The sequence below is a fragment of the Dermacentor variabilis genome, chromosome 4 (assembly GCF_050947875.1).
Source record: "Dermacentor variabilis isolate Ectoservices chromosome 4, ASM5094787v1, whole genome shotgun sequence".
NCBI classification, from domain to species: Eukaryota; Metazoa; Arthropoda; class Arachnida; order Ixodida; family Ixodidae; genus Dermacentor; species Dermacentor variabilis.
Genome location: NC_134571.1, coordinates 10,155,413 through 10,182,519, shown reverse-complemented (window position 1 = coordinate 10,182,519; position 27,107 = coordinate 10,155,413). Strand labels below are relative to the sequence as shown.

The window sequence follows — 27,107 nt, the reverse complement described above, 5'->3', positions numbered from 1 at the left end:
CTGGAACAGACATAACACCGCGTCACAGCAAAAAATTCTCCAATGCTCTCAATCCATATTTTAGGATTGGAGCTGTGACAAAACTCCGACGCCAGAAGAAAGTTCTTTTGTAGGTTTATAGCACGAGACCCCAAGGACATAAAGACGAGACAGTGGACGAGATCTGTCCTTGCTGTCTACTTCCGGTCTTGCGTTTTCAACCTAAATAAATAAACAGGCCGAACTATTGCCTTCAGTAATTCTGTTACGATGTGGTACATTGATTTAAAGATATATTGATGAAAAAGGGGCCCCGCCGACACCGAGCCGCTGCAAACAAGCGTACTTCGTCCTCTTCTTCTTCCGTCCTTGCTGTAGCTTTAGCGTAACACTCCTTCCTTCACAGACGAAGCCCGCTGGGCGAGTAACTGTTACGTCGATTCGGATTCACGGGGATGACAGCGTTTCAGGCGCGCGACGTGAACAAGCTGCGTCTTCTTAGAGCGGTAGTCATTACAAACGAGACGAGAAGTCGAATAGGTCACATCACTTAGGAGATTGGTGATGATGAAAGGCCCGGTGTAACAAGCCAGAAACTTCTGGCACAGGCCGCGCTTGCTAAGTGGTGTCCAAAGACATGCCATGTCCCCTTTGTCGTACGACACATTTTTATGTCGTGAATCGTAGCTGATCTCGGAGTGGTCCTGGGATGCCAACGTACAGAGCTCAGCTATGCGGCGTGCTTACTCAGCGCGGCATAGAATCTGGGCAGTAGAAGAGGCTGCATGAAGAGTAAAAGGTAGAATCGTGTCAAGGAAGCTGCGGGTTGGTCTGACATAAAGAAGATAGAAAGGACTGTAGCCGGTATTTGCATGCTTCGCAGTGTTGTAGGCGTATGTGATAAAAGGCAAGATGCCATCCCAAATTTTTGCGCCTGTAATCCACGTACATCTAAAGCATGTTGGTCAAAGTTCTGTTAGTGCGCTCGACGAGACTATTTGTCTGCGGGTGATACGGGATGCCGTGGCGAATCTGGCAAGTAAAGAGACGCAACAGCTCTTCGACTACGACGGCCAGGAACTGGCGACCACGATCGCTCACAATAACCTGAGGGAGTATAACGGTGCATTACGCAGTATAACGAGGGAGTATAACGGTCCATGACGCAGTATAACGGAGAACCGGAGAAAGCTCGAAACATCAAAAACCGTGGCCGTTGGCATCGCTGCGCTGTCAGCATAACAAGTCAGATGGTTGACGCAGATTATAACCCTATGGTTGTCGTTTGTTGAGCGCGGGAATGGGCCGAGAAGATGCACTCCAACCATTTCGAAGGAAATAATGGTGGCACCACAAGAGGAAGGAGTCCGACCTGAGCAGTATCAAGGCGCTTGAATTTCTGGCACTTGTTACAACTGGCCACATACTTTTCTATATCCCGTCGCATGGTAGTCCAGTAGAATCGGCCCTGAATGCGGTGGTATGTTCTGGTGAAACCCAGGTGCCCAGAGGTCGAGTAGTCGTGCATAGCATGGAGCACGTGGGCTCTCAAAGTCTTAGGGACCACTAAGACGGGGCGGGCACCATCCTCCGCATAATTCTTCTTGTAGAGCAGGCCATCTTGAATGACAAAGCAATTGTTACCTGTCAGTTGAGCAGCTGAGGCGAATAGGCCATCCAGGCTTCAGTCGTCACGCTGCTCTTCCCGGAATGTGGCCAAGTCCGGAAAAACCAGAAACTCATTGAAATTGTCGGCGTCACATGCACTTGTTGGTAGAGGGAGCCTCGAAAGACAGTCGGCGTCCGCATGATGTCGGCCACTCTTGTAACGGACTGCAAAGTCACATCCTGCAAACGTAGCGCCCATCGAGCAAGGCGGCCAAACGAGTCGCGGAGACCAACCAACAAACATAGTGAATGGTGATCAGTAACGATCGTGAAGCCGCGCCCATAGAGATATGGGCGGAACTTCTGTACTGTAAAGACGACAGAGAGACACTCTTGATCAGTGACGGTGTAATTTTATTCAACCTTGCTCAACGAACAGCTGGCATAGGCAATGGCATGCTCGGCGTCACCAAAACGCTGGACGAGGACCGCGCCGAGGCCGATTCCACTCGCGTCGGTGTGCAATTCTGTTATGGCAGAGAGGCCAAAATGGCGAAGTATGGGTCCGGAAGAGAGTAGGAACTTCAGTTGACGAAACGAGCAATTGCAATCTGCTGTCCAGGTGGAGTTTTACAATTGCTAGTAGGTACAGCGGGGCGTGGCGCTTCTCACTGCGCTTGACGTTTCTGCGCAGGCGCGAGTAAGAGCGGGTGCGAGAGAGAAAATCTGGGGGCCTGTGCACCTTGAATCTGCGAGTCTGCCTAGGCACAACCGAGGAGGTTTCTTAACGCGTGTTGTATGCGTTTGTCCCCTAGGCAAGCCGGCGGAGTGCCGTCCAGTTTGTTTATGCTTCGCCGCTGGCTGCCAGCGCGGCGAGGCAGTCGGCACGACGCCCGATTTGGTGATCGCTGTGTCTGAAGGGGCAAGGTTCTGACTGGTGTTGTATAAGTCGTGGGTCGATTCTTTAGTCGCGACGATAGATTGCACATTTTACACGCACTGCTGCCAGGAGGGCACATGTAACCGGCAAACGGAGGCCTCAGGAGAGCACCTGAGGTTATATTAAAGCAGGCGGCGCAAGATCTCGAGGGCACCCAAGCGGTAGCGGGGGGATTAAAGCTGAAAGCAGGGGGGCCCGTGGGTTGGGGCCGCGGAGGCCAAAGCGTACCCGCCCCGTACTCTCGTGATTCGGTTGACGTGTCATCAGTGAAAGCGCCTACGCTGTGACAGGTATCCACTTCAAAAGAGGCAAGTCGCATACTGCTGGGTAGCACGACAAACTGGGAGGCTAAATTTGACACCCAGGGAGTAGTTGTTCCGCAAGCCACAGAGAGGACACATCGCGGTACGAGCGTGCGTGCGTGTGCGTGTGTGCGTGTGTGCGTGTGTGCGCGTGTGTGTGCGTGTGTGTGCGTGTGTGTGCGTGTGTGTGCGTGTGTGTGCGCATGTGTGTGCGTGTGTGTGCGCATGTGTGTGCATGTGTGTGTGCGTGTGTGCGTGCGTGCGTGTGTGTGTGCGTGCGTGCGTGCGTGCGCGTGTGCGTGTGCGTGTGCGTGTGCGTGTGTGTGCGTGTGCGTGCGTGCGTGTTTTGCCAGTGTAACGCTCAGCGCAACGTAATCAAAGCATACGTTGTTCCCCACGTTGATAGCTAATGGGGCTACTAAGGGACACAAAAAAAACGAAAGGGAGGGGGGGAGTATTTATGCTACCTTATTTTTCCAGAAGATGAGCAAAACGAGAACAAGGTAAAAGCAGGAGCCCACGTTTCGACAAGTGGACTTGTTTTCCAGGCAAGTCCACTTGTCAAAACGTTGGCTCCTGCTTTCACCTTGTTCTCGTTGTGCTCATCGTCTTGAATTTCCATCTCCCGCCTTCCCCGTGCTTTCCCTTATTTTTCAAGATGCGTTCTGTGCTGTGTTGGCTTTTATACAATGTGCCTGTCTAGTCCTGTACTTGCAACTGTTTCTATTTTTTTTTATTTAGTTGCTATCCCATACCAATCAATTGGGCTCATTTCTAGCCATTTTACCTCAATTTAGGATGTTGCCATTTAATCGTTGTTTCTATTTTGGTGTGGAGTAGGTTAGCGCCTGATTCATTCATTGTCACATGTCACATTTATTTGTTTGCTCCCCCTCCTTCAACAACGAATAATATCCAACAAAACAGACTGGTGAGCTAGTTGGTATTGCGTGTTAATAGTACTTAGCGCAAAGAAACGCGTGACACGAGAGAAGGCGCGTCCTGTGCGCCTTCCCTCGTGTCGTGCGTATCTTTGCGCTGAAAACTATTCACAAAGAACAATGCCCCTCGCGTCGACTGAGGCGGAAAATTCAAAGCGCACCTGAGCGCCGAGTCCTTAGGCAGCGCCACGGCGAAGTTTCGTCGGCCGAAAGGCTCTCCCAGCGTGGCCGTGTCGCAGGGGCGTTGGCTGCTAATGTAGCCCGCCTTGTTGGCGTCCATGAAGAAGGCGTAGCGGCCCTTCGACGAGCGCACGCGCTCCACGCCGTCGCCGTCCGAGGCGGTGAACACGTGGGGCCTGCTGTTCATCGTTTCCCACATGCGCTTGTGCACGCTGGAGTTCAGGTTCGGGTTCTGCCAAGGGAACGAGATGTGCAGCAGCTTTCTTATGTTGCAGCACCTGCGGCGCCAGAGTGGCTCGCCGGTATCAAATAATTAACAGCAATAATTTTAACAATCAACACAACATGGTAATTACACCGACTATAAGACGCAATTTGTAAACAAGTGCCCACATTTCTAGCTTTGTACAGGACTACGTGCCAGATTTTCATATAATGGTTCCAACAGCACTCGAATACTTGGTCGTAAAGGCCTAGTTTCAGAGCGTATTACACACGAGCCTGGTCATATTGACTATCTCCTGCAACTTGATCACACCATAGGCGGACTTTGCTTTACACATTCCTGTAACCGCTAGTAAGACAGCTCTTACCGACGCGCTTTGCTCATTTAAATATCTTATTACGCTGCCACCTCTCAAACGCCACAGTGTGCAGCGCATGACGAAAGGAAGACACACAAGCGCTCCTTTCAGCCGGCTTTATTTCAATTATGGTTACCATATATATGAAATCTATTATCAAAAATATCACATCCTCGCTTTTCAATTGATCTCTATTCCATTCCGCAATCACTGCAAAGCGCTGTGATTAGCTCCATATTCCCTGTTACGTCTGAATAATCTTACGTCATCTTGCAAATGCTGCACGATCGCTGCTATATGTGTCAGTTGACAAAGCGACATCTTGCTGTCGTCACCGTTGTCGTCGCTGAGGTTGTATTGTTATCACTCCGGTGTCCGTGTCGTTGTCACCATCGCCGTCCTCAGTGCCACCTCTGTCACGCTGTTAACTGATTTGTCACACACTGCCTGTGCCTCTTTTGTGTGCCCTCTCCCCGAAGAAAATTGTAAGGAACGAGCGAACAAGTCTTCTCCTGCCTCGTTCAAAATAAAACTCATGCGCAGAGCTAGCCCACTCAGAGTGAGCAATACTGGTAGCCTTCTATTGAACCGACAATTCGACAACTGAGTCCACGTACAAACCTACAATTGACAGGAAGGAAAACTTATTAGCATTTTGGAGTAAGCATAACGAACTAAGCTGATCGTCGTTGTCTACCGGCTTTCCCGTCGCGGCTTTTTACTCACCCTGCTCCGTTGTTTGATGGGAAATCAAACTTCAATTCGTGCCTGCTTACATGTCGTTGGCACCACGTGCGAATATGTAATGTTGGAAAGCACATACGCAAATGCATACATTATCGAGTCCGGGTGTTGCTCTTTCTGCTATTCCCAATTACCTCGAAGTAGTTCCTGGCGGACGACTGCCTGGTGAATCCGTACTCGACGGCCGCCTGGTCGGCGAGGTCGTCGGCGGTGGCGAGCCGTCGGGGCATCGTCTCGGTGGAGAGGAAGGGCACCAGGCTGGCCGTGTACGCAGAGAACACGAACACCACGAACAGCCACCACACGTTCCCGATCAACCGCCCGGCGATGGACCTGTCCGCGAAGAAGCGAAAAGGGCTAGATTTCAAAACATTTTCATCCGTGCTGCCTTTACGGTGACAGCGCGAGAAGCTTCAAAAGGAACAGAAGCCAAGAAATTCAGAATCTAACGAGAAATTGACGCATACCGAAAGTTACTAGTAAATAGTAAATGAGTAAATAAACAGGAAATCAATTCCATTCTTTTATTTAGGATAATAACGTGCAAAGCGTGTCAGCACGTTTTGTCAGATCTGCGCCACGAAATAGTCAGACGATGGCGCAAAAAAAATTTCGCGACGGCGAAACAACAAGTGCATGTAACGTAATGACAACTGAAAACGGAAGGCTTTTCCTACGTGGTAGGAGACGTGTTATCAATTACATATAAATAAAATGGAGTGCGACTATGACGACAATGAACGAGCAACGCACGTTCGAGGCTGACTCACCTGGCGTAATACGAATCAATGTAGTGCGGCGTGAAGGCCTCGAGCGTGTAGCAAAGACTTTTGAAGAGTGCGCCCGACGTGTGCCGCTCGACTCCTGGCTTTTCGGCAGCAGCAGAGGCTCGCGCCGTGAAGAAGCTCACGAGGAACATGACGAGCATGACGAAGGCCATGCCGGACACGAAGAAGATCCACAGCTCGAACGAGAAGGGCGCCAGAAAGGTGAGCATGCCGCGGCCCAGCACGGGCTCGGTTCGCAGAACGAGTGCCGCGGTGCCGGTCTCCAGGAAGGGCAGGCTGAAGTCCACCGCCTCGCGGCGCTCAGCCTTGACCAGGGTGGCGGCGACGCCCATGTCCACTTCCTGCGTGGTGGACATGGTCGACTCTGACAAGCGTCGTCCTTTGCGGGCGCATACGCTCGCCGACATGTGGGCTCCGGTTGAAAGCACAGTCGGAATACGCGGCTGGTACACTTTTGCGCGCGAAAATACAATTCGCACTTCGTCACCTATCTGTGCAGCTGGAGAATGTCTAACAAGAAGAATAATGGTATGTGGGCACGGACGTACAAGAAATGTATCCTCGAGACGCCAGCTTCAACGCCTGGTGAGGCTGCGACAGCGAAAGTATGCCGAGCGCTGATGATTACGCCAACGAAAGAGAAGTCCAAGTACGCACAACATCAGCAACACTGTGGTTTTTGAAAATATTACAGCTGACGTTTCGTAACTTGGAGATCTACGATAAACGAGAAACGAAACCAACCGACAGCCTGTGGTTTATTTACCGTTCACGAAAATATTATTGCAACGTGGAAGGGTCGGTGCAGAAGTAGAAAAAATAGCAGAAGTAATCGTAGAAATTTCTGAGATGTTGGCGAAACTCGAGGCCCCGAAATTGCAATTCAATGAGTTCCCAGTCATGCCGGCGTAATTAGAAATGAACGAGCGGACGAATTCGCAGAAAGTGCACTTGAATAAAGAGAAAAATATACCATTCCGCTGTTCAGCAACGGGGTTATAAACATACCACGAAAGCTCTCGGCGAGAAGGTAATCTGCGGCATGTTTCGATCAAGAGTCCAAACGATCAATAGTGTATGCCGTAGACCACGGGCTTAAATTCACTGTATATGTGAAGATATCGTGAAGTCCGGAAACGTTTCACCGCTTTCGTTTTGATTTGGCACACACGAAGCACCTTCTTCCTAGAATCCGCCGTGCAGGCTCCACGTCGTGTTCGTGTAAAGTGCCGGGCGAGGATATAACCAACGTGTTGCTACTAGGGTAGCAACAGTGCTACGATGTCAGACAAGAAAGCCCACCACCAAATCCTATAAATAAATACACTCAATCCACTGGTGCATGCTATTGACTGGGATAATTTATCTGGTCAGTTAGTTAGTTAGTTAGTTAGTTAGTTAGTTAGTTAGTGACAAATACTGCTATCTCGGAGAAGAGACATAGAAGCGGTGCGTACAAAAGAATAACAACAATAAAAATAAAAAAAATTCAAGTTACAAATCGCGTGCATATGAAATACAAGGAATGGGGTACAGTATATACAAATCCAGAATCCTAAAAACTTAAGAATTTTATTAATTATTTTTCATTTAGCTGTGCAGATTTTTTCTTAGTAGATGGCAAGTCCAACTTACAGTTCGTGTGCGTTATTCACGGGACCGACATCTCTCTCACTGTAAGCAACACGAGCTGTACACGAAAATTCGTTCGTGCATAAGAACGGTCCACGAGAAAGGGCGCCCACTAATCCTAGTATAACTGACGCGATCACAGAGCAGCCTGCCCTTCACTAGGTAGGAGCTCAAGCAACTGGGGGAGTTTCTGAATGCATTGTCACATTCCATTAGAATTGTCGCATCCGAAAGGCAAGAAAGCATGAAGGCCAGAATATTTCAACGCTCTGAGTGAAAAATATGGGACACTAGCACGGACTGCGCAGCTACGTGAAGCTGTGCAGTCTGCGCAGCCTCAACGAGTTGGCTGTCGATCATCAAGTGCCCGACTCTACTGACTAAACGTTTGCGTACGCTCAGGAAAGTGGCACGTTTACATTTTAGACAAGTTACTTCACCAAAGATGAAGCTATATAAGCACTGCGTCGCTCTACGGGTGTGCAGCTGCATCAACGGAGCAGGAAGCGCAGAACAAAGTGCCGCTCAGTTGATCGCGAAAGGCAGATCATCGCTGTCTGTCATAGTTGCGATTTTCAAAACATATTTTTTTTTATTTACACTAATTTTTGGTATGGCTAAATTGCACTATGGAACTCTGTCGCCCTGCCTTGTATACGTATGTTGACTAAACTTAAAATAGAACACTAAACAATTTGCGTACAATACAGAGCATTCAAGCCCAAGCTCTGAGGATATGCCTTGGATTACCACGCAGTACGTCTACGGCTGAGACTATTGCCATTGCTCAAGATTATTCTATCACGACGCACATAGTCGTCGAGACAATGAGTGCACTGTCAGGCAGACTGCTCGGACCCCTTACCACCACCTTGCCGCCCTCACCTTGGAACGACCCCGCACGTCATTTAGCACAACTGTCAGTGCATATCGTGCCTCGCTTACATCGGGGTACACACCTGCGGCCAGGTCGGGGTCTCCTCCATGATGTTTGTGCCGTCCTGATGTACACCTCGGAATTCCAGTACATAAGAAAATGTCAGACATACCACCGCTTGCACTAAACCAATTCATCTTACTCCTGGTGTACGAGAAATACAGTAGCCACGTACACATCTATACTGACGGATCGACCACATCGACCAGTTCTGGGGGTGCTGTGTTTATACCGACAGGAGGAGTAACACTGCTATTCAAGACGTCACATGTCACGACGTCCACGGCTGCAGAGCTCACGGCTCTGCGCAGTGCGCTTCAATTTATTGATACGGAAAGTCCTGGTACATGGGCCGTGTTTTCCTAACTGAGACCGGCTTTACACAGAATGCAGTCAATTCTCAGACGTGGAGCTCACGAACAGCTAACATACGAAATCGTCAAACTTCATCACGACGACAAAGAGGAAGGGCATGAAATTATTTTCCAGTGGCTACCTGGTCATTGTGGGATCAGCGGAAATGATCACGCAGACAAGCTGCCCGAGAGTCACATCAAGAACAACACATCGTTCCCATTCCTCTTTCCAGGACAGACGCTGCAAGGCAGCTTCGTCACCTGGCACGCAAGCTCTCTTTAACACAGTGGAAAGCCCCAAATATAAGGTGCACCAGGTTGTACGAACTGAACCCTTTGCTACAACTACCTCCAACCGGGCTTCACCGACGTGAGGCATCACTTCTATACCGGTTGTGGTTGGGAGTGGCTTTCATGGAGGCGTACATTACTTTGATTGGGATGACCGACAGTGCTGCATGCGACGTCTGCGGCGTGGAAGAGCACATCGAACATTTGTTGTGTCATTCTAATCGACTTCAGTCGGAAAGACAAACATTAGCTATCGCATTGCGACGACTGCGCAATCGGCTGTCGGCTGTGCAGGTGCTACTTGAAGACCGTCCCCGTCGCTCGTTGGCCCACAAAGCTATGAAGGCACTGTTGCCTTTCTTAAGGGCGACTGGCCTATGTGAAGCTCTTTGACTCTCTCAGGCTCTCCACGCGCGTGCGCGAGCTCAACGTGGTTTTCCTCCCCCTCCCCTCCTTCTCTCTACCTTAACTTTATATTCCCGCTTTCCCCTCCCCTAGAGTAGAGTAGTGTTACGTTTCCCCTACGACGCGCGGTATAGCCGGCGCGGATGCAGCGGACGCGGGGCTTCATTCAAAGCGGCGGACATTTTGGCCCGTTCAGCACTGCCGTAACGCTTCCTGCCAAGCGTGTCCAGGCATGTTTCAATGCCACGTGTCTTCGTGTGTGTGTGTGAGTGTGTGTGCATGTTGGTGCCCACGCTCGTCAAAGCGCGGCAGCCGGGGAGAGGAGCTCCCCAACTGTGAAGCGAGGAGGTCTGACCGGCGCCGGCCAGGCGGTTGCGTCACTTCTTGTCTCAATGTGTCTCTCAGCGTGTCCTTGCCCCGCCATCACGTGCGCCCCATCCCGAGCCGTTCCTTCTTGCCCTCGACTCCGAGAGTATAAAAGCAGCTGCCCCCGGACGCCAAAAGAGAGGCTCCGATTTCTTCCGTCGAGTAACGTGCTCTCCCGTCTCTCCACTTCGGTCGACCTGACCAGCCGCTCTTTTGCGGTGCTAGAATAAACAAGTTGTTCTGTTAGCAGTCGACTCATGCTTTGCCAGGACCTTTGGATGCTTCCAGTTGTGCCCCAGGCCGCCAGGCCAACGCTACCCTTGGGGCTTGCGACCCATATGCAACAACTGTTTGCCAGCGGTGAGATCGCGACAACGGAGGCCAGCAGCGAAGATATGCGGTTGACTGTATGCTGAGCAGCACAACGACCATCCGGGAGCAGTGCAACGAGCCCTGTGTGATGACTGGTTGCCTGCAGCGGAACGACTGCGCTGAATTCTTGGCTCCGAGGTTTTGGTGAGTGCGGGACTTTCTACTTCTGAGTTTTGCCAGGCTTTTGTTATTGTGAGAAACAGAGCTGGTAATTGCGGTTGTCGTTGCTGCCGGGTTAGTTTGCGGCAAGACAATAGTAGGCAGTAGAGAAAGCAGCATTCAGAGCAGCCATGGATTGGAAGTCGTTGCGCAAACCGAAATTGCTGGAGCTTGCAAGAGAGTTGGGTCTGGATGTCTCAGAGAAACTCAGAAAACCAGAACTGCTAAGGGCTATTCTTGAGTTAGAAGCTGAGGATGACGAGCTGTCGGAATGCCTTGAGACCATTGAGGAGAGGGAGACGGCAAAAAGACAGGAGCGCGAACGTAAAGAACAGAAAGATGAGCGCGAACGTAAAGAACAGAAAGAGCGAGAGAAACAAGAGAAAGAAAAAGAGCGCGACCGTCAACACGCTTTAGAAATGAAGCGTCTCGAGGTAGAGATGGAACGCGCTCGTAATGGAAGCCAGGCACATGGTGCAGGAGAACGAGTATTGTTCAAAATGACTGACCTGATGCGGCCATTTAAGCTTGGAGAGGACATTGGTTTGTTCCTGGTTAACTTTGAGCGAACGTGCGAGAAGCAGGGGTTCTCTCGGGAAACGTGGCCACAGCGCTTGCTAACTTTGTTACCCGGCGAGGCGGCCGACGTAGTCGCTCGCTCGAAGAGAGAGGAGGCAGAGGAATTCGACAAAGTGAAATCGAGTCTGCTAAAAAAGTACAGGCTGTCAGCGGAGGCGTTCCGTCGGAAGTTTCGGGAAAATGAGAAAGGCAGAAGTGAGTCATATACAGAGTTTGCCTACAGGCTTATGTCAAACATGCAGGAGTGGCTCAAAGAAGAGAAAGCGTTTGGTGACCACGAGAAAGTTCTGCAGTGTTTCGGGCTGGAACAGTTTTATAGTCGGTTACCTGAGAACGTGGGGTACTGGGTCTTGGATAGGCCAGACGTTAGTACGGTGGCTAAAGCCGCCGAGCTAGCCGAGGAGTTTGTGACGCGTCGGGCTCGTGGAACTAAGGACGGTCAAAAGGGTGAATTTGGCTCCAAGTTTGAGAGGCCGAAGTTCACATACATGCGAGCAAGGGGGGACACACGTAGTGCGGATGCGAGTGAAAGCAGTCCGACCGAACGTAAGGAGACGGCGGCAGCCGAAGCCGAACGCAGAAAGCGGTTCGAGACGAGGCAAGCGCACGTTTGTTATACGTGCCAGAAGCCGGGTCACTTTTCGGCGCAGTGTCCAGAAACAAAAACAAAAGTCGTGTTTTTGTCATTATGCAGCGCTGACGAGAACATGAAGCTTCTCGAGCCTTACATGCGAGACCGCTTCGTGAACAGGAAAGAGTGCCGAGTGCTTCGTGATTCCGCAGCTACAATGGATGTAGTTCACCCCTCTTACATAGAAACCGATATGTTCGCGGGCGAGTGCGCATGGATCAAGCAAGCCGTGGAAGCTCATAGCGTGTGTCTGCCCGTAGCAAAAGTGCTTATTGAAGGACCTTTCGGAGCACTTGAGACGGAGGCCGCAGTGTCATCTATGCTGCCCCCCCCCCCCAGTACCCGTACCTCTTTTCGAACAGGTCCGATCACCTCCTGCGCGAGAAGGGGCTTTTGTTTGGTGAGGCTAGCGTTCAGGCCTTAACCAGATCGAGAGTTCGGGAGCTAGCTGCAAAGGCGGTAGTTGCGGAGCCGACGTCGAACAATGAGAAAGGGTCGGAGGCGCAGCAAGCTGATATTCAGAGCACGTCCGAACTGAATAAAATATAGCCTGTAGCGTTGAAGGCACCAGATACTGGAGAAGAATTGCCCGACACGGGAAAGTTAGAAGAGCTATCTGCAGATTTCCTCATCCCGCCTACGTCAGATGGACTTAAGAGGTTGCTAAAAGTCAGCCGGTCGGCTTTGATAGCCGAGCAAAAAAAGGATGGCAGCCTAGAAAACATGCGCTGCAATGTCAAGGAAGGTATTGCCAAGGAAAATGCTCGTTTTGTGGAAAGAGGTGGGGTCCTGTACTGGAAGTATCTAGACCGCAGGGGAGTAGAGTTCGATCAGCTGATCGTGCCTCAGTGCTACCGTCAGGATCTGTTGCGCTTGTCGCATGGGGGTTTGTGGTCCGGACACCTAGGAGTTAAGAAGACTAAGGACCGTCTCTTGCAAGAGTACTATTGGCCAGGGTGTTTTCGTGACGCAGAACACTTTGTGAGGACATGTGACACCTGTCAGCGGGTTGGCAAACCAGGGGATAAATCGAGGGCGCCGTTGAAGTTGGTACCTATCATTACGGAGCCTTTTAGAGGGCTCGTTATTGATACAGTGGGACCTCTGCCGGTAACAACCACGGGGTACAGACACATTTTGACTGTGATCTGCCCAGCGACAAAGTTCCCTGAAGCAGTGCCGGCTAAAGAACTCAGCTCAGTTGAGATAGCCAATGCACTACTGTCCATATTTGCGCGAGTTGGTTTTCCTGCGGAAATCCAGTCAGATCAGGGCACAGTGTTTACTAGCGCTTTGACGACAACTTTTCTCGAAAGGTGCGGGATAAAGCTGTTACACAGCTCAGTGTACCACCCACAGTCGAATTCCGTTGAGAAGCTCCACTCCGTCATGAAGCGCGTGTTGAGAGCATTGTGGTTTGAACAACAAACTGACTGGGAGCTGTGTCTGCCTGGGGTGATGTTTGCATTAAGGACCCCGCCGCATGCGGCTACGGGGTTTTCGCCAGCTGAGCTGGTGTAAGGTCGCTCGCTGCGGTCTCCGCTTCGCATGCTTCGAGACGGATCACTGCCCTCTCCAATGGCTGCAGAACATCTCTTCCACAAATGGCCGCCTCCTGCGCTGGAGCCTCGCTTTGCAACAATATTCCTTTGAGGTGCGTTACAAAAAGGGGAGTCTCAACGGTAACGGCGATGGCTTAAGTCGAGGCCCCTAACGTAGGAATCAGCCTCAAAGTTGTTTGTTACTGATGTTTTTCTTCCTGAGGCAGGATTTTTAACATATTGCTTTCGTTTAGTGTTTCAAAGTGATGACGTGCTTTCTAGTGCAATTTTCCAATTTGTGGCCGCGTTCTGAGTGCTGCTAGACTGTAAGGAACTAGGCAGTAGTATAAAAGGGGAAAGAGCCTAGCAGGGCTTAGTGAGGGTTGTGTCGTGCTTGCTGACTGAGCGGTTGAGTTTCGGCGTAGTTCTAACGCTTGTTGGGAACGAGAACAAAAATGGCAACTCTCCCGAAGTCACTTTGCAGTGTCCTGTGTGAACCTGAACGTGAGAACAAGGCCTTCTCTGTGCGCTGCGCTCAAGAAACGCCGAAGGACGACCGACTTCGTTTATGAGCATCATCGAGCGACATCCCTCCGGACAGCGGATGCAGTGCCCTGACCACCGGGATCTCCTTCTCCCGGCGGGGCGGTCTGTTACGTTTCGCCTGCGACGCGCGGTATAGCCGGCGCGGATGCAACGGACGCCGGGGCTTCATTCAAAGCGGCGGACATTCTGGCCCGTTCAGCGCTGCCGTAACGCTTCCTGCCAAGCGCGTCCAGGCATATTTTAATGCCACGTGTCTTCGTGTGTGTGTGTGAGTGTGTGTGCATGTTGGTGCCCACGCTCGTCAAAGCGCGGCAGCCGGGGAGAGGAGCTCCCCAACTGTGAAGCGAGGAGGTCTGAACGGCGCCGGCCCGGCGGATGCGTCACTTCTTGTCTCAACGTGTCTCTCAGCGTGTCCTTGCCCCGCCATCACGTGCGCCCCATCCCGAGCCGTTCCTTCTTGCCCTCGACTCCGAGAGTATAAAAGCAGCTGCCCCCGGACGCCAAGAGAGAGGCTCCGATTTCTTCCGTCGAGTAACGTGCTCTCCCGTCTCTCCACTTCGGTCGACCTGACCGGCCGCTCTTTTGCGATTCTAGAATAAACAAGTTGTTCTGTTAGCAGTCGACTCATGCTTTGCCAGGACCTTAGGATGCTTCCAGTTGTGCCCCAGGCCGCCAGGCCAAAGCTACCCTTGGGGCTTGCGGCCCATATGCAACAGTAGCCAACAAGACGCATTTCTCCTTAACGTCCCTGCCTTTCCTCTTTATTTCGTCTTCCTCCTCCTCCTAAAATAGAGCAGTTGTAAGATCACGCCGCATATCGTAGTGCGAATCAGTAACCAAATTACGGCCTAATTGGCTTACGGTTTTCTAGCCTAAGCTGCAAAGTCGCAAAATTTGCATCTCGCCGAAAGGGTCTCGCCCATTTCGAGTCGTTTCTAGAATACCATGTATAGAATAGCTGGAGGTGCTTGAGTTGCTAGAAATTCGTTTTAATCTTTTTGACAAGCCATCAACTAAGATGTACATTTATGACTCTTGTGAGGAATTTATCCAGTCATCTCATCGAGCAAATTCGTTCGCGCGATTAGCCAGCAAGAGCCACTGGCGTTTTAGACATTTATTGTACGGTAAATTCTAAAGAAAACTGCCAGCAAGAAAAAGATGTTGTTTGTGTTGCTAGTCCTTTTCCCTAACATCCGAGTTTTGCTCATTGGCCCAGGTCCTCGGATAGCCGATATCTCTCTAGCCAAATTTCTAGTGTTTTCGGAGATCAACAAACAACTGAAAACTTCTACGTAGCGGAGACGCCTTGCCTTCCGCACTACTTGTCCGATGAGTCCCGTCCAACCACCCTGAACCTTGTGGTCTCGGCGGCCGTAGACGGTCTCCTCCGCTGCCCTCAGCTCGTACTTGATGTGGAGCTCCCTGGCGAGGGCGTCCATCAGATCTTTGCAGAAGCCTTCATACCGATCGTTGCCAGTGCGTTCCAGCCCGTCAATGGAGTCCCTCACCATCAGGTACGGCTTGTCCTGCGAGGAGCAACCACAGTGCGCTGTGCAATGTAGCCAGACATGTAAGCTGAGGCTGAAACAGGTTCCAGTTTCCTGCGCACATAATGCCTCTGCGTCGCGGTACTCTGGCTCCAGATTATCGGAGGCTATGTCGCATCACTGCACACACTTTGACGTTGTACAAGATGTGATCCAGAGTGGTTACTTTAAGGGGAGGATGGGCCATGGAGAATTCGTTCCAACGAAGGCCGTGAGGTCAGGCTCATCGAGCGTTGTGTAATATTAAATTCTAGTGCTTTACGTGCCAAAACCACGATCTGCTTAGGAAGCGCGCCATACTCCAGTCTGCGGCTCTGCACAGGGCAAAAAGTGACGGAGTAGAAGATAAAATAGAATGAGAGATGCGTACAGTTTGAGAAGTGCATAAATTTAGAGGCACAATGCTGCAGCATCGCTTACGGCACACGAGTAGGAAAGTGAACACGGCAATTCCGAGAACCACGTCAAGCTGCTAAATGAACGTGGCGTGACTGCTTCTGACACTTCTCGAAATCAAGGGTTCCTTCCCCAATGGCAAAACACTTAACTTAGGCACTGTGACTATGCAATGGGAATGTGGGCAATAGATCTGCAACGTCATAACCCCTGGAAACGCTGCCACGACACCGCATATGATTGTAACGATGCTACTTTTATTTATTTAGAGCGGATATAGCACGGAAGTGCGATCGGAAGGAAGGCGTCGTTGCGAACAGGCTCAAAGGTGACGCCGTGTAAGTCTTGAAGCGCACCGGTCCGGCTCATTGTCTCTACAGCGTTGCTTCTAGTTATTTGGCTGGCGTATACCTGTGGCAGTGCATCAGTTGCTCTACTGTATGACGGCACCAGGAACCACAAGGCTCCGCGTTACCACCGCCACCATTTTGGAACCAGAGGTGAATGAAAAAAGAAGACTGGGGCGCTGGTTTCCCAGATCCATACATATTATTTTCATTTGAAGCGGCAAAAGCTTATGCCAGATACTTATTTCTTAATGTTAAGAATGGGTGATAACATTTTGGTATTTATTGTAAGCAGCCATAGTAATGAAGTAGCCCTCTGTTGTATACACTAAGGCTAGGTTCCAAAATCACTAATACTTATAAGAGAGATGAAGTGGGAGCTACGAAAGTTGTCGATTGAGTACAGTCACTCCGCACAGAGAGTGAAGTGACACGGACTGCAGTGATTGTTACGATTCCTTATCAGATCTTTTATCAGAGCCCTGCTTTTCATATTTATGCTACTATGCAGACTATTTAATGAGCTAAGCTGTCACACATTCCCGCCAAAGAGGATATGTGACACCGTGACACACGGCTTCCTTTTTACACCACTTCGATGCTGCGACAACGCAACACTTTCCCTATTCTCCACCACCACCGCCATCGCTGAGTGCAACTCGCTCTGAATAACACAAATTAACTATTTGAGGTGTTGTAAAGCAATTTTTAAAGCCGCGCAGTGGCTCACTGATGGATTGAACTCTGGCCGGGTAGCTTCGACGTTATTCATTCTTCCAGATTATTTCACTCTCTTGTAGGCCTGGGCGAATATTACAAGTTTCGAACTCGAATCGAATGATACACGCTATCTATTCGTATTTTTATTCGAAAATGAAGAATTAGGTATTTTTGAATACCGAAACACCAACTGTTTCGCAACATCTCACTGTTGAAGTCCGCTTACTGTTCTCCGTCTGCTAAAGAAAGTACCGCAAATTATGAGAAGTGAAACGAGGGCAAATGTTTTCGAAACAATGCAGAATCAAAATGGCTAATGTATTTTTCGCTTTCGGTTTCCCGGTGGAAGCCTACATTGCAACAGGTGATCTTTGCTTGTAGTCTGTCATCTAGTATTTCTCGCAGTCTAGTCATGTAGCAGTTTGATGTTTTATGCTAGGACGAGTGCTGTTTTCGTTGCAGCGGGTCCTTTTCCGTGTCTATACCACACACAATCCCTTGAGCAACTTTTTCTTTTCTCCTTCCACATTTTCTTATGTTTTTTTTTCAACAGGCATTGATTGAGAGTTTTTCGAAAGCTAGACAAACAGAAACCATGTATTCCTGAAGAGCTTGTTTGCAAACAGGCTCTAAGGATCTTGAGAAGCTATTCGTGCGGTTCTCTTAATGACAATTAGTCATAGTGTCTATAAAACTGATTACAATTGCCCGCGATAACTGTCTTTTGTTTCCCCTACAGTACAAGCATGGTAGCTAATTATACTGAAATAAATATTCCCGCTGTAAATATATGCGTCTGCGTTTGACTGTTTGATATTCCTTTCAATCTTGTATTTGATATTCTACAAGTATTCGTTAATGTTTATATTCGCCCACCTCTACTTCTTTAAGAAGGCACTCTAGTGACTCCGCGACATTTTATTCATTTCTTGCGTGTCGCCTATACTTCCATGCAGTTGAAATTTGCTCCATAAATGTCTTGTGATACATGCCTCGAAAAAGTTTGAGCAAGGTATAAAATTTATTTTTTATTCGGCAATTGCTTTAGCATGTCCATGACTCCTGCCGCACACTTCAGCTAACTAGACTTCAATCACTTCTTGCGTACCCACCACTTTCCCCAGGTCTTTGTAACTACTCAGTACATGATGCAACTTACTCAATTCTTACAAAGTGTCACTCTATTCCAATTTTTAGTTCTCTTATAGCAGCTTTCCTAGGCGTCTTGGTGGGTCTAATTTAAGTTCGATACTTTCGTGGGTAAAGTACCGGCTCATTCCATTAAGGTTTTACTGTGGCCTAATGTTTATTTCAATTACATTAAATGTTTAAATAACACGGTGGGTGTTGTTTGAAGTTGTTAACTTTCAATGAATCGTACAATTAACTATGATTTTTATCGTGTAACCTGAATATCGTACACAAATCCCCTTCACATCACAGCCAAGTGTCATCCTAACCCGATGTTCTACAAAATTCAAGGTGGATGTTCAGCCACCACTAAAGCGCGACTAGAAAACGCACGAACGAATTCAATCGGGCCGTTTCTGAGCTCAAAATTGCTTTTCCCAGTAAATTGGGAGAGGCCTCTAAAGAAAATGGCATCAAACACTTTCTCACCAGAACACTCTGTACCAAGTACACGCGGTCCTTATTGAGTTCCTCTGTAATGTTGACCAAAGGTTCAAGGGGCTTAACCACTGGTTCGAACGCCTTAGTGTCTGACCACTCTGCCACCTGAAAGAAAAGCAAATATAGGGTAGAAACGAAGCCACTAAAGCATTCATTGTTCATATCTTGTTGTTGTAAAACTGACGGCATTCAACAAATCTGACGACATTATACCGTCATCCCGCAAAATCTTTAATTAGGGCAAGGAAAATATTGACACCACAAACACATCCTGGGTGATGCAAGATAAACTTGGTCACGTTTATAGCTGAGAACACGAAATTGTTCTGAAAACATTATCTTTCAAATGTCGAGAGGTGTGTACGTGGAGCTCCAGAAACAATGGCGTGTCGTATGCACGGCGTTACAGACGTATATGAACGAACTAATGTCGCGTTTAGCGCAAATAGTTATTTCCAGCTGCTTTCTTGCTCCTTGTCTCGCAATGTGCGGCCTTGCGTAGGTAATCGATGGCGTAATCATGCCAACAAAACAGAAAAAGTCCATAGCAGTACTTAACTGCCCCCCCCCCGGGGGGGGGGGGTTGATTCCGCGTCCGCGAAGCGAGAGCACCGTCATGTGGCCGTTAGCGTGCCCGTTGTGTAAATTAATACAAGTATTGTTTAGCCTGAAACACATATACAATTGAAAAAGAGAAGAAAAAGCAGGAAGCAGGCTGGTAACTGCTACCAGGAAAGGCCTGCTTAGTCTTTAGCAAGAATGCAGAAATGGAAGATAGTTATAAGGGACGAAAGAACTAGCTGGGGAAAATCAAAAATCCTCAAGTGAAACAATGAAGACAAGGAGAGTAGAGTAGTAGGAACAGAAAAAAAACTACTCCACGTCCAGCCCTTAAAAGAACGTTATAAAAATATCCGTTCTCTCGACACTCGCAAAAAGGAACAAAAAAGAGGAACAAACTGGTAGCGAAGTCCGCATCTTTAAGGAAAGTAAGGAGCGCGTGATTAGCCTGGTCATCTCGAGGTGCTGCAATGCTGCAGCTATTGGTGTGATTGTACTGCAAAAATGCGCAAGGTCGTTTGGCTTTACTGCAGTACGGACATTGTGGTGAACACTTCCTTTCTAGTCAAGGGTTCGACGAGAAATCATCTGGTGAGGGAAGGTCAAAGAAGAAGAAAGCGTACACTCGTCAATTCAAAATAGAACACATATTGATGTTTCAGCGCCCGTAGGAGCGCCTCGATCATAAAATGAAATGCACAGCAACAGCGATTACATACACACTTGACGTACTATTACAGATGCACTTCAAGTACCGACGTTCAGTTATATGAAGGACTCAAGAGTCCTTGTTGTGAAGTTAAAGAACACGGTCATCGGAGTTAGAGACGTCGTGGTTTCTCTTGATGTCAAGTCTACTTTCACGTGCGACTCGGTGGAGTACGCTGGCGAGTGCTACAAAGAAGCCCTGAACATTCCAACGCTACCTTCGTGCACTCACTTTGTAGTTGAATACCTTTGCCGTCTCTTGAACTTCTACCTGCGCAACATTTATTTGAGCTTCAACCAAGTATTTTACAGACAGACTTTTGCAACAGCAATAGATGCCTATGCGTCGGCGATTAGCACAACGCTTGCTTTGAAATCATTGGAGGAAAAGGCCTGGCCACGTTCCAGCCTGCCCTAAGATTACTTCTATGCTACGTGGACAACTGTTGTGTTCTTCGGCGACACAACGTCACATGTTTCCTGGCTCATTTGAACTCCTCCTACAGAACAATATAGTTCACCGTGGAAAAGGAGGTTCACGGCCACATAGCATTCCTGAATGTCGGCATCAAACACGCCAAGGGTAGCTTGGCAACGATAATTCTGATTATGTTTATTGGCCTTCCCTTTGAAACGTAGCGGAGAAAAATAGTCGCCCAGCTTGCTTGACCTTCAAGTGACCTTCAAGTAGGTCACGTGACATGACGTCAAATGATGACGTCACACCGGCTACAGATGGGGCCTCATATCGCGCCGTCGGTCGCCTCCCGGCGGTGGCCACCATTGACCCTGAAGTGAGATCACATGATGTGACGTCACGTGATGACGTCACACCGGCTGCAGATGGGGCCTCATATCGCGCCGTCGGTCGCCTCCCGGCGGTGGCCACCATTGACCCTGAAGTGAGATCACATGATGTGACGTCACGTGATGACGTCACACCGGCTGCAGATGGGGCCTCATATCGCGCCGTCGGACGTCGCCCGGCGGAGGCCTCCAAGCTTCGGTTCGCGCCGTCGCGCGCGACGCGGCGGCGGCGCCACCATCGCTGCATTACGTGATATGTGACGTCACGCCAGGGATGAAGCGGCGCGCGCCCGCCGTCGCGTCAGTCTCTGTGCCCGCAACCGCGCCAGCGTCTTTGCGCCGGGCGTGTATGCGGTCAAGATGCCTCCAAACGCTAAGGATACGCTAAAGTTAAGCCCAGTGGATGCGAAGCATCCACTGGGCTTAACCTTGATAAGCCTCCAATTTTTGCTCTTGACTTCTTTCTTGCCGTTTTTTTGTAAATCTCCATGGTTCTTTATTTTCTGTTGTTTCGACACTTTTCATTCAATTCACCATCTCTGCTTCTCTCACTTTCCTTCTTTTATGACTCCTGGCTGTCTATATACATTTTAATTACCCTGTATATTATTGTAGTGCCCACCGAAAACCGCCATCTGCTAGTTTCACCACCAAATGACGCTTGTAAGGTCCTTTAAATAATGTTGCTTCGATAAAATTTAGCCGACTCTGCACTCATGTCGTCTAGACGTTTCCTTCGTCCACGTGTTTCATGAGCAACGCAAGGTATTAATGTACTTTGGGTTGCGCACGAATATGCGAAGCTACACCCGTGGGCGAATACCTCAACTTCAATTCAACGCATCCTATCGGGTACAAAGGCTCCGGAGCGCTGGTACTACCTGCGCGTACTTTCTTCCTGTGTTCCACAGCTGATGCATGCAACCTAAAGCTCCAAAGTTCTGAAACTACTTGACCTACAACGGATACCCTCATCAACTATAATTAGGTGCCAAGAAACAAGTGCTGATAACCATTCTGCTAACCCTACCGCTGCAAGTATCACACGAAAGAAATGGGCATCGATCTCATCACCAGTGTGAGAAAATCATTCTCAAGAATCTTCAAAGATTATGACGTCCATCTTCCTGCAAACAAGCTAATCCAGCAGCTCGCCTGAGCGAGAGAGAATAACCATCATTAGTGGGTGAATGCAGCTTTGGAGAGGCGTCCTCATTCCAGAATGCCTTGAGCTCGGGCCGCGTCCTGGGCCCTCGCAATCAGCCGTTGCTGATCCTCGAGGTCGGAGCTAGCCAAGGCTCTCTCCCAAAGCTCGTTAGTGAGGTAAGGGTTCGGAGGATTTAATGGTGCCGCTCTGCAACCCCCTACTATGTGCCTGAGGGACCCGGGCTCTGCGCAGAAGCGGCATTGCGGAGAGAATTGTGTAGGGTCTATGAGGTGATTTCTGGTTGGGTGTGGGAATGGTATTAACCTGTAGAGCTCGGAGGAATCGTTCCTGCTCTCTAGGTAGTGACTTGTGTGGGGGTGCATATGTTCTGCGGGTTAGCTTGTAGTGTTGTGTGATGTCTTGGTAAGAGACTAGAGGGTGCATGCGCTCGGGTTCAGATTCCTCAGCGTCGGCTCGGTGGGTCAGATCTCGAGCCACGTGGTTGGCGACCTCGTTGCCAGGAATGCCTTGATGAGCTGGCGCCCAGATGATCATGACTGATCTCGTTGGCGGCTTTTGATTGATGATCCGGAGCGTAGTGGTATGAATTCTGCCGCTAGCAAAGTTGCGGCACGCCTGTTGGGAGTCGGTCACTATGACTTCAACCTCTGTTTGGAAGAGCCCGAGGGCTATGGCCGCTTCCTCGGCTTGGAGGGGATTGTTTCGTGTGGGCGAAATGCTGCACCGATGTTCTGTGTTGACGGCTACGGTGGCTGTTGTGGCTGCGCGTCTGGAGTAAGAAGCCGCGTCCGTGTAGGCTGTAGAGGGTGAAGTCCCGTATCGCTTGTGTATGGCTAGGGCGCGGGCCTCCCTTCGCTCTGCGTGGTGCACTGGGTGCATATTGCGAGGTAGAGGACGTACGGTTATGTTGCTCCGGATGGCATGGGGTAAGCTCACAGTCTGAGGCGGCGGATGGCTCAGAGGGGCAGAGAGCCCCAGGCGTAAGAGAATGGACTTCCCTGCTTCCGTAATCGCCAGCCTTGTTCGCTGACTGGATAAATGTGCCTCGATCAGCTCCTCGGTCGTGTTGTGCACACCTAGTCGTAGTAGGCTTTCTGTGGACGTACTGATCGGCAGGTCCATCGCCTGCTTATATGCCTTTCTGATCATTCTGTTGATTTTCTTGAGTTGCGTCTCGTTGAGTAGTGCGTATGGAATAGCGTAAGTTATTCGAGACACTACGAAGGCTTGGACAAGCCAAAGCGTGTCCGCCTCCCCCATGCCTCTTCTCTTGGTTGTTATTCGCCGGATCATGTGCGTAACTTCGGTTGTTGTATTCTTAAGCTTTTGAAATAATATTGTATTGGTGCGATGCGACTGGAAAACCATTCCCAATATCTTTACGCTCTGAGTCGCAACTATGGTGTGTCCCTCCAGCTGTATGTTGATAGTGGGCGAGTCGGATGTGTGCTTCTTTCGCGGTGAGACCAGGAGTAGCTCCGACTTTTGGGGGGCGCAGCTGAGCCCGCATGACTTAGCATAGTCACTCACCACGTCTGCAGCTTCCTGCAAGCGGTTCTCCATTTCCCCGATGGACCCTGTGGACGACCAGATGGTAATGTCGTCGGCATATAGGCCATGCCGGATCCCTGGGATGTTATCGAGGAGCGGCGGTAGGCCTATTAGGGCGATATTGAAAAGGAGAGGAGATAACACTGCACCCTGTGGTGTGCCGCGCCCGCCCAGTAGGAAGGGGTTTGTGGCTTTGTCCCCGACCTTTAGGATGGCTTTTCTATCTGAGAGGAAATCTCTGATATAGGAGTACGTCCTGGCCCCACAGCCCAGCGCGTTTAGCCTCTGTAAGATTGCTGTATGCTTGACGTTATCGAACGCCCCTTTAAGATCTAAGGCGAGGATAGCCGTGGGGGAGTTGCGTGTCGCTGGTACAATCACCTCCTCTTTCAGCTGAAGTAGGATGTCTTGAGTTGAGAGGTGTGGACGGAATCCTATCATCATTGTTGGAAGTTTCCCCGAGTCCTCCAGGAATGGTTGTAGCCGGTTGAGAACGATGTGCTCTAGGAGCTTTCCTACACACGAGGTGAGGGAGATCGGTCGTAGGTTTTCAATGGCTGGTGGCTTGCCTGGCTTCGGTATCAGACGAACCTCGGATATTTTCCAGTCCTCGGGAAGGTTTCCTTTCCTCCATACTTCGTTAAGATGAGCGGTAAGCTCTAGTAGTGAGGGGCTGTCAAGATTTACAAGTGCCTTATTGGTAATTTGGTCCATTCCCGGGGCTGTGTGGCGTCTCAAGCCCATTATCGCCGCTGTTACCTCATGTAAATGAATGTCCTCATCTAGGAGCTTGTTAGGGGCGCCGGTGTAGGGTGGCAGAGGCTCCGATGGCTGTGTGGCGAAGTACTGGGCTTTGAGAGTCAAAAGGAGGTCCGCCTCGTTTCCAGGAAATTGGCGAATTACTCGGGTCATATTGTGGTGGGATTCCGTTTTGCTGCTGACCGGGTTGATTAAATACCTCAATAACTTCCACGTCTTGGAAGTACTCAGTCTTCCTCTCAAGCTGTCGCAGAGGGATAGCCAATTCTCTCGGCATAGCGTGGTAGCCTATTCCGCAGCCTCTTGTGTGAGTAGTGCTATTCGCCTCTTGAGCTTGCGATTTAATCTTTGCCTTTTCCAACGCTTCAGCAGGCTACGCCGGGCTTCCAACATGTGGAGCAAGCGAGCGTCAATGCTTGGAGTGGTGGTGGATGTTTTAAGCATTTTGGTGTGCGCCTTCACATCCTGGTGAAGCTGAGTGATCCAGTCCTTAATTGACTGAATCTGTTGGCTCTGTTCGTGCGCAGCTCTTTCTTCTCTTATCTCCCGCAGCTTGGTCCAATCCGTGAGGCGAGCCGTGCCTATCCTGGCTTTGTATTCGAGCCAATGGAGAGTGGTCGCTAGCAGCGCGTGGTCGCTGCCTAGGTACTCCTCCAGATTGGTCCAGCAAGCTTGGGGGATACTTCTGGTGAGGGTTAAGTCGGGGTTCGTGTCTCTTTGAACACTTGTGCCAAGCCTCGTGCTATTCCTTGGATCGTTGACGAGTGCGAGATCCATGTCCTCAATAACTTTGTGAAGCATGTTTCCCCTGGGGTTGGTGTACGTATAACCCCAGAGGGGGTGGGCTGCACTAAAGTCGCCCACAATTAGAAGCGGATGGTTGCCTGCTGCGTGCGTGGCTTGCTCCAAAACCAGTTTGAGGACCGATGGCGCGCTTTTCGGCCGACAGTAGACGTTTAGAACAAACATGGGACCTTTCTTCTTTGTTGCCTGCGGGATAATTTCAAGCAGAATGGCAAGCGGTTCGGATTGCTGGAGATGGTGTTGAACGGCCACTAGCTTCTTACTGACCAGGGTGTGAAGGCTGCTGCCTGTATCGGTGCCATAAGTGACGTATCCGGGTAGGCGGACGTGTGTGTTCGTTCCTCACAGTGCGATGATTTCAGGTGGTCTTGTTGATGTAGCGATGTATTGTATCAGTGATCCATACTTGTTGTTGTAGCCCCGGCGATTCCACTGCCACACCGTGGTTTCGCCTGGGGAGCCCCCGCGCTTACTGCATATATGTTGAGGCGGAGCCATCTTGGTTATCAAGGGGTGGTGATGCGTGCACAAGCGGAGGTTCTGGGGAGCCCAGAGAATCTGGCAATTCTGGTAGGGTCTGATGAGCTGTTTTCTTGGGGCGCAGCTCGCCTGAGTTAACGACCGCATTGGAAAAGAAAACTTCCATGGTTTTGCCTTCAGAGTCCTGTGTGAAGGTTGCCAGGCAAATTATATTGGCGAAACCGAAAATCTAAAGAAAATTACCAACCTTTCCCCTACCGGAAAAGGGGGGTAAGCGAAGCTTGTCCTGCGTGCAGCTGATCTTCGTCACGATTAACTCACGCACAGGTAACGGTGCCGGATTACTTCGGCCTCCCGCTCCCTCAACGCGGGATCGTCTTCGCGCTGCTGTCGAATTGTCTCGGCTCGGGCGGCTCTAACGGCTGTATCAGCGCGCCGACTGCGAGCCCTTTCACGGGCGAGTTTTCGCTGCCGCTCGTCGAAGGTTGCCCGTTTCTCTGGGGAACGCAGAAAGCATGGCCGACCCATCCGTTTTCTTAGACTGAACTGAACGGCAACGAAGCCAGCACAGCGCGCGCGATGCCCTTTCCAGCCCTTTTCCTCGCCGGCGGAAGAGAAACGACTTTGATTGGCTGCGCGCGTGGCGTGAGCGCGGGCCTATCCAGCTGGAACACATGCTAATGACTCACGTTCCGGCGCAGCTGTCAACTCATCAAACCGCCCTTTCCCACAGCTGCTCTGCTCTGGGAGGAACTAAGCTTTTTTACGTGACCAGGACAGCGCCACTTGTGAGCCAACCAAACTTCGCTTGAAAACGGCTAAAATAGAACAAGAATGACGGGGCCAAGGGACACCGTTTCTCGAATGCCTAGGGCGAACCCCAGGAAAAAGACCATTAAATTACCTGGAAATCAGCCTCTGTCATCGTCAAATAAAATAATTTGTCATCCCAGCTCCTTCTAGAATTATTGCACATGCAGTCTGCTACGCATGCCCTAAATAGAACGAAGGGCCCTCTCCCTGATATCTGTTCAAGGATATTACGTCCAGTGCATTTATAACCGCGGTTTCTGCGCACTTCGTTTTGTCATCAAGGGACTCGTAAGGGCACAGAAATGACAACGCGCGTTTTATTTTGAATTGGCGAATGTAGATTTTCTTCTATTAACACTTGCTCTGCGCGCGCGCATGAGTGTGCTTGTGCGTGTGCGCGCGTGTGTGCGCGTACGTATTTTATACATTTCGAGCAATTCATGAAAATATGGAAAGGCTGAGGCAGTACAGGAAGTGCGATCTCAAGTGTTGAGATTAGTAGAAGATGATGTCTCACTTGACAAAATTTGCTTTTTTGCGTCCCCACATATATAAGCGCTATATAAGTTTACACCATGAGTGTAAACATGTTGGAGCGTATTGTTGAACAGTGACCGCGAGAGTTGATTTTTGCGGTTCCAACTCACCTTGAAAGCCTCATTCGTGGTGTTCAACTGAACAATGTGCACTTTGTAGTCAATTCTGCATCCGTCATTCGTGAAACGAATAGGACCAGTCAGACCTTGGAAGCTCCTCTGAAAGACAAAAGAAAAAGGGAAATAGGTCCATACGAACCCCGTAACTAAACGATGTCAAACGTGCCAAGTAAATGGTGCTTTCACATGTAAAAAACTTATTGTGTGGAAGTCGCATCAGAATGGTTTCTCTTATACTTTCATCCATGATTTGGTGAACAGCGCCCTTGTATGC

The 27,107-nt window shown here is 49.8% G+C and overlaps 1 protein-coding gene across 1 annotated transcript in view; it reads right to left on the bottom strand.

Moving 5' to 3' along the window:
* The window catches only part of LOC142578657 (glutamate receptor 1-like), a 61,171-nt gene that overhangs the window by 13,591 nt on the left and 20,473 nt on the right, over window positions 1–27,107 (bottom strand). Inside the window, exons 7-12 of the mRNA XM_075688100.1 lie at window positions 26,825–26,932; window positions 18,515–18,631; window positions 15,195–15,410; window positions 6,049–6,407; window positions 5,413–5,611; window positions 3,932–4,182 (exon numbers count right to left, since the gene is read on the bottom strand). Of these exons, the coding sequence (XP_075544215.1) occupies window positions 3,932–4,182; window positions 5,413–5,611; window positions 6,049–6,407; window positions 15,195–15,410; window positions 18,515–18,631; window positions 26,825–26,932 (1,250 nt within the window). The remainder of the gene's footprint in view (window positions 1–3,931; window positions 4,183–5,412; window positions 5,612–6,048; window positions 6,408–15,194; window positions 15,411–18,514; window positions 18,632–26,824; window positions 26,933–27,107) is intronic.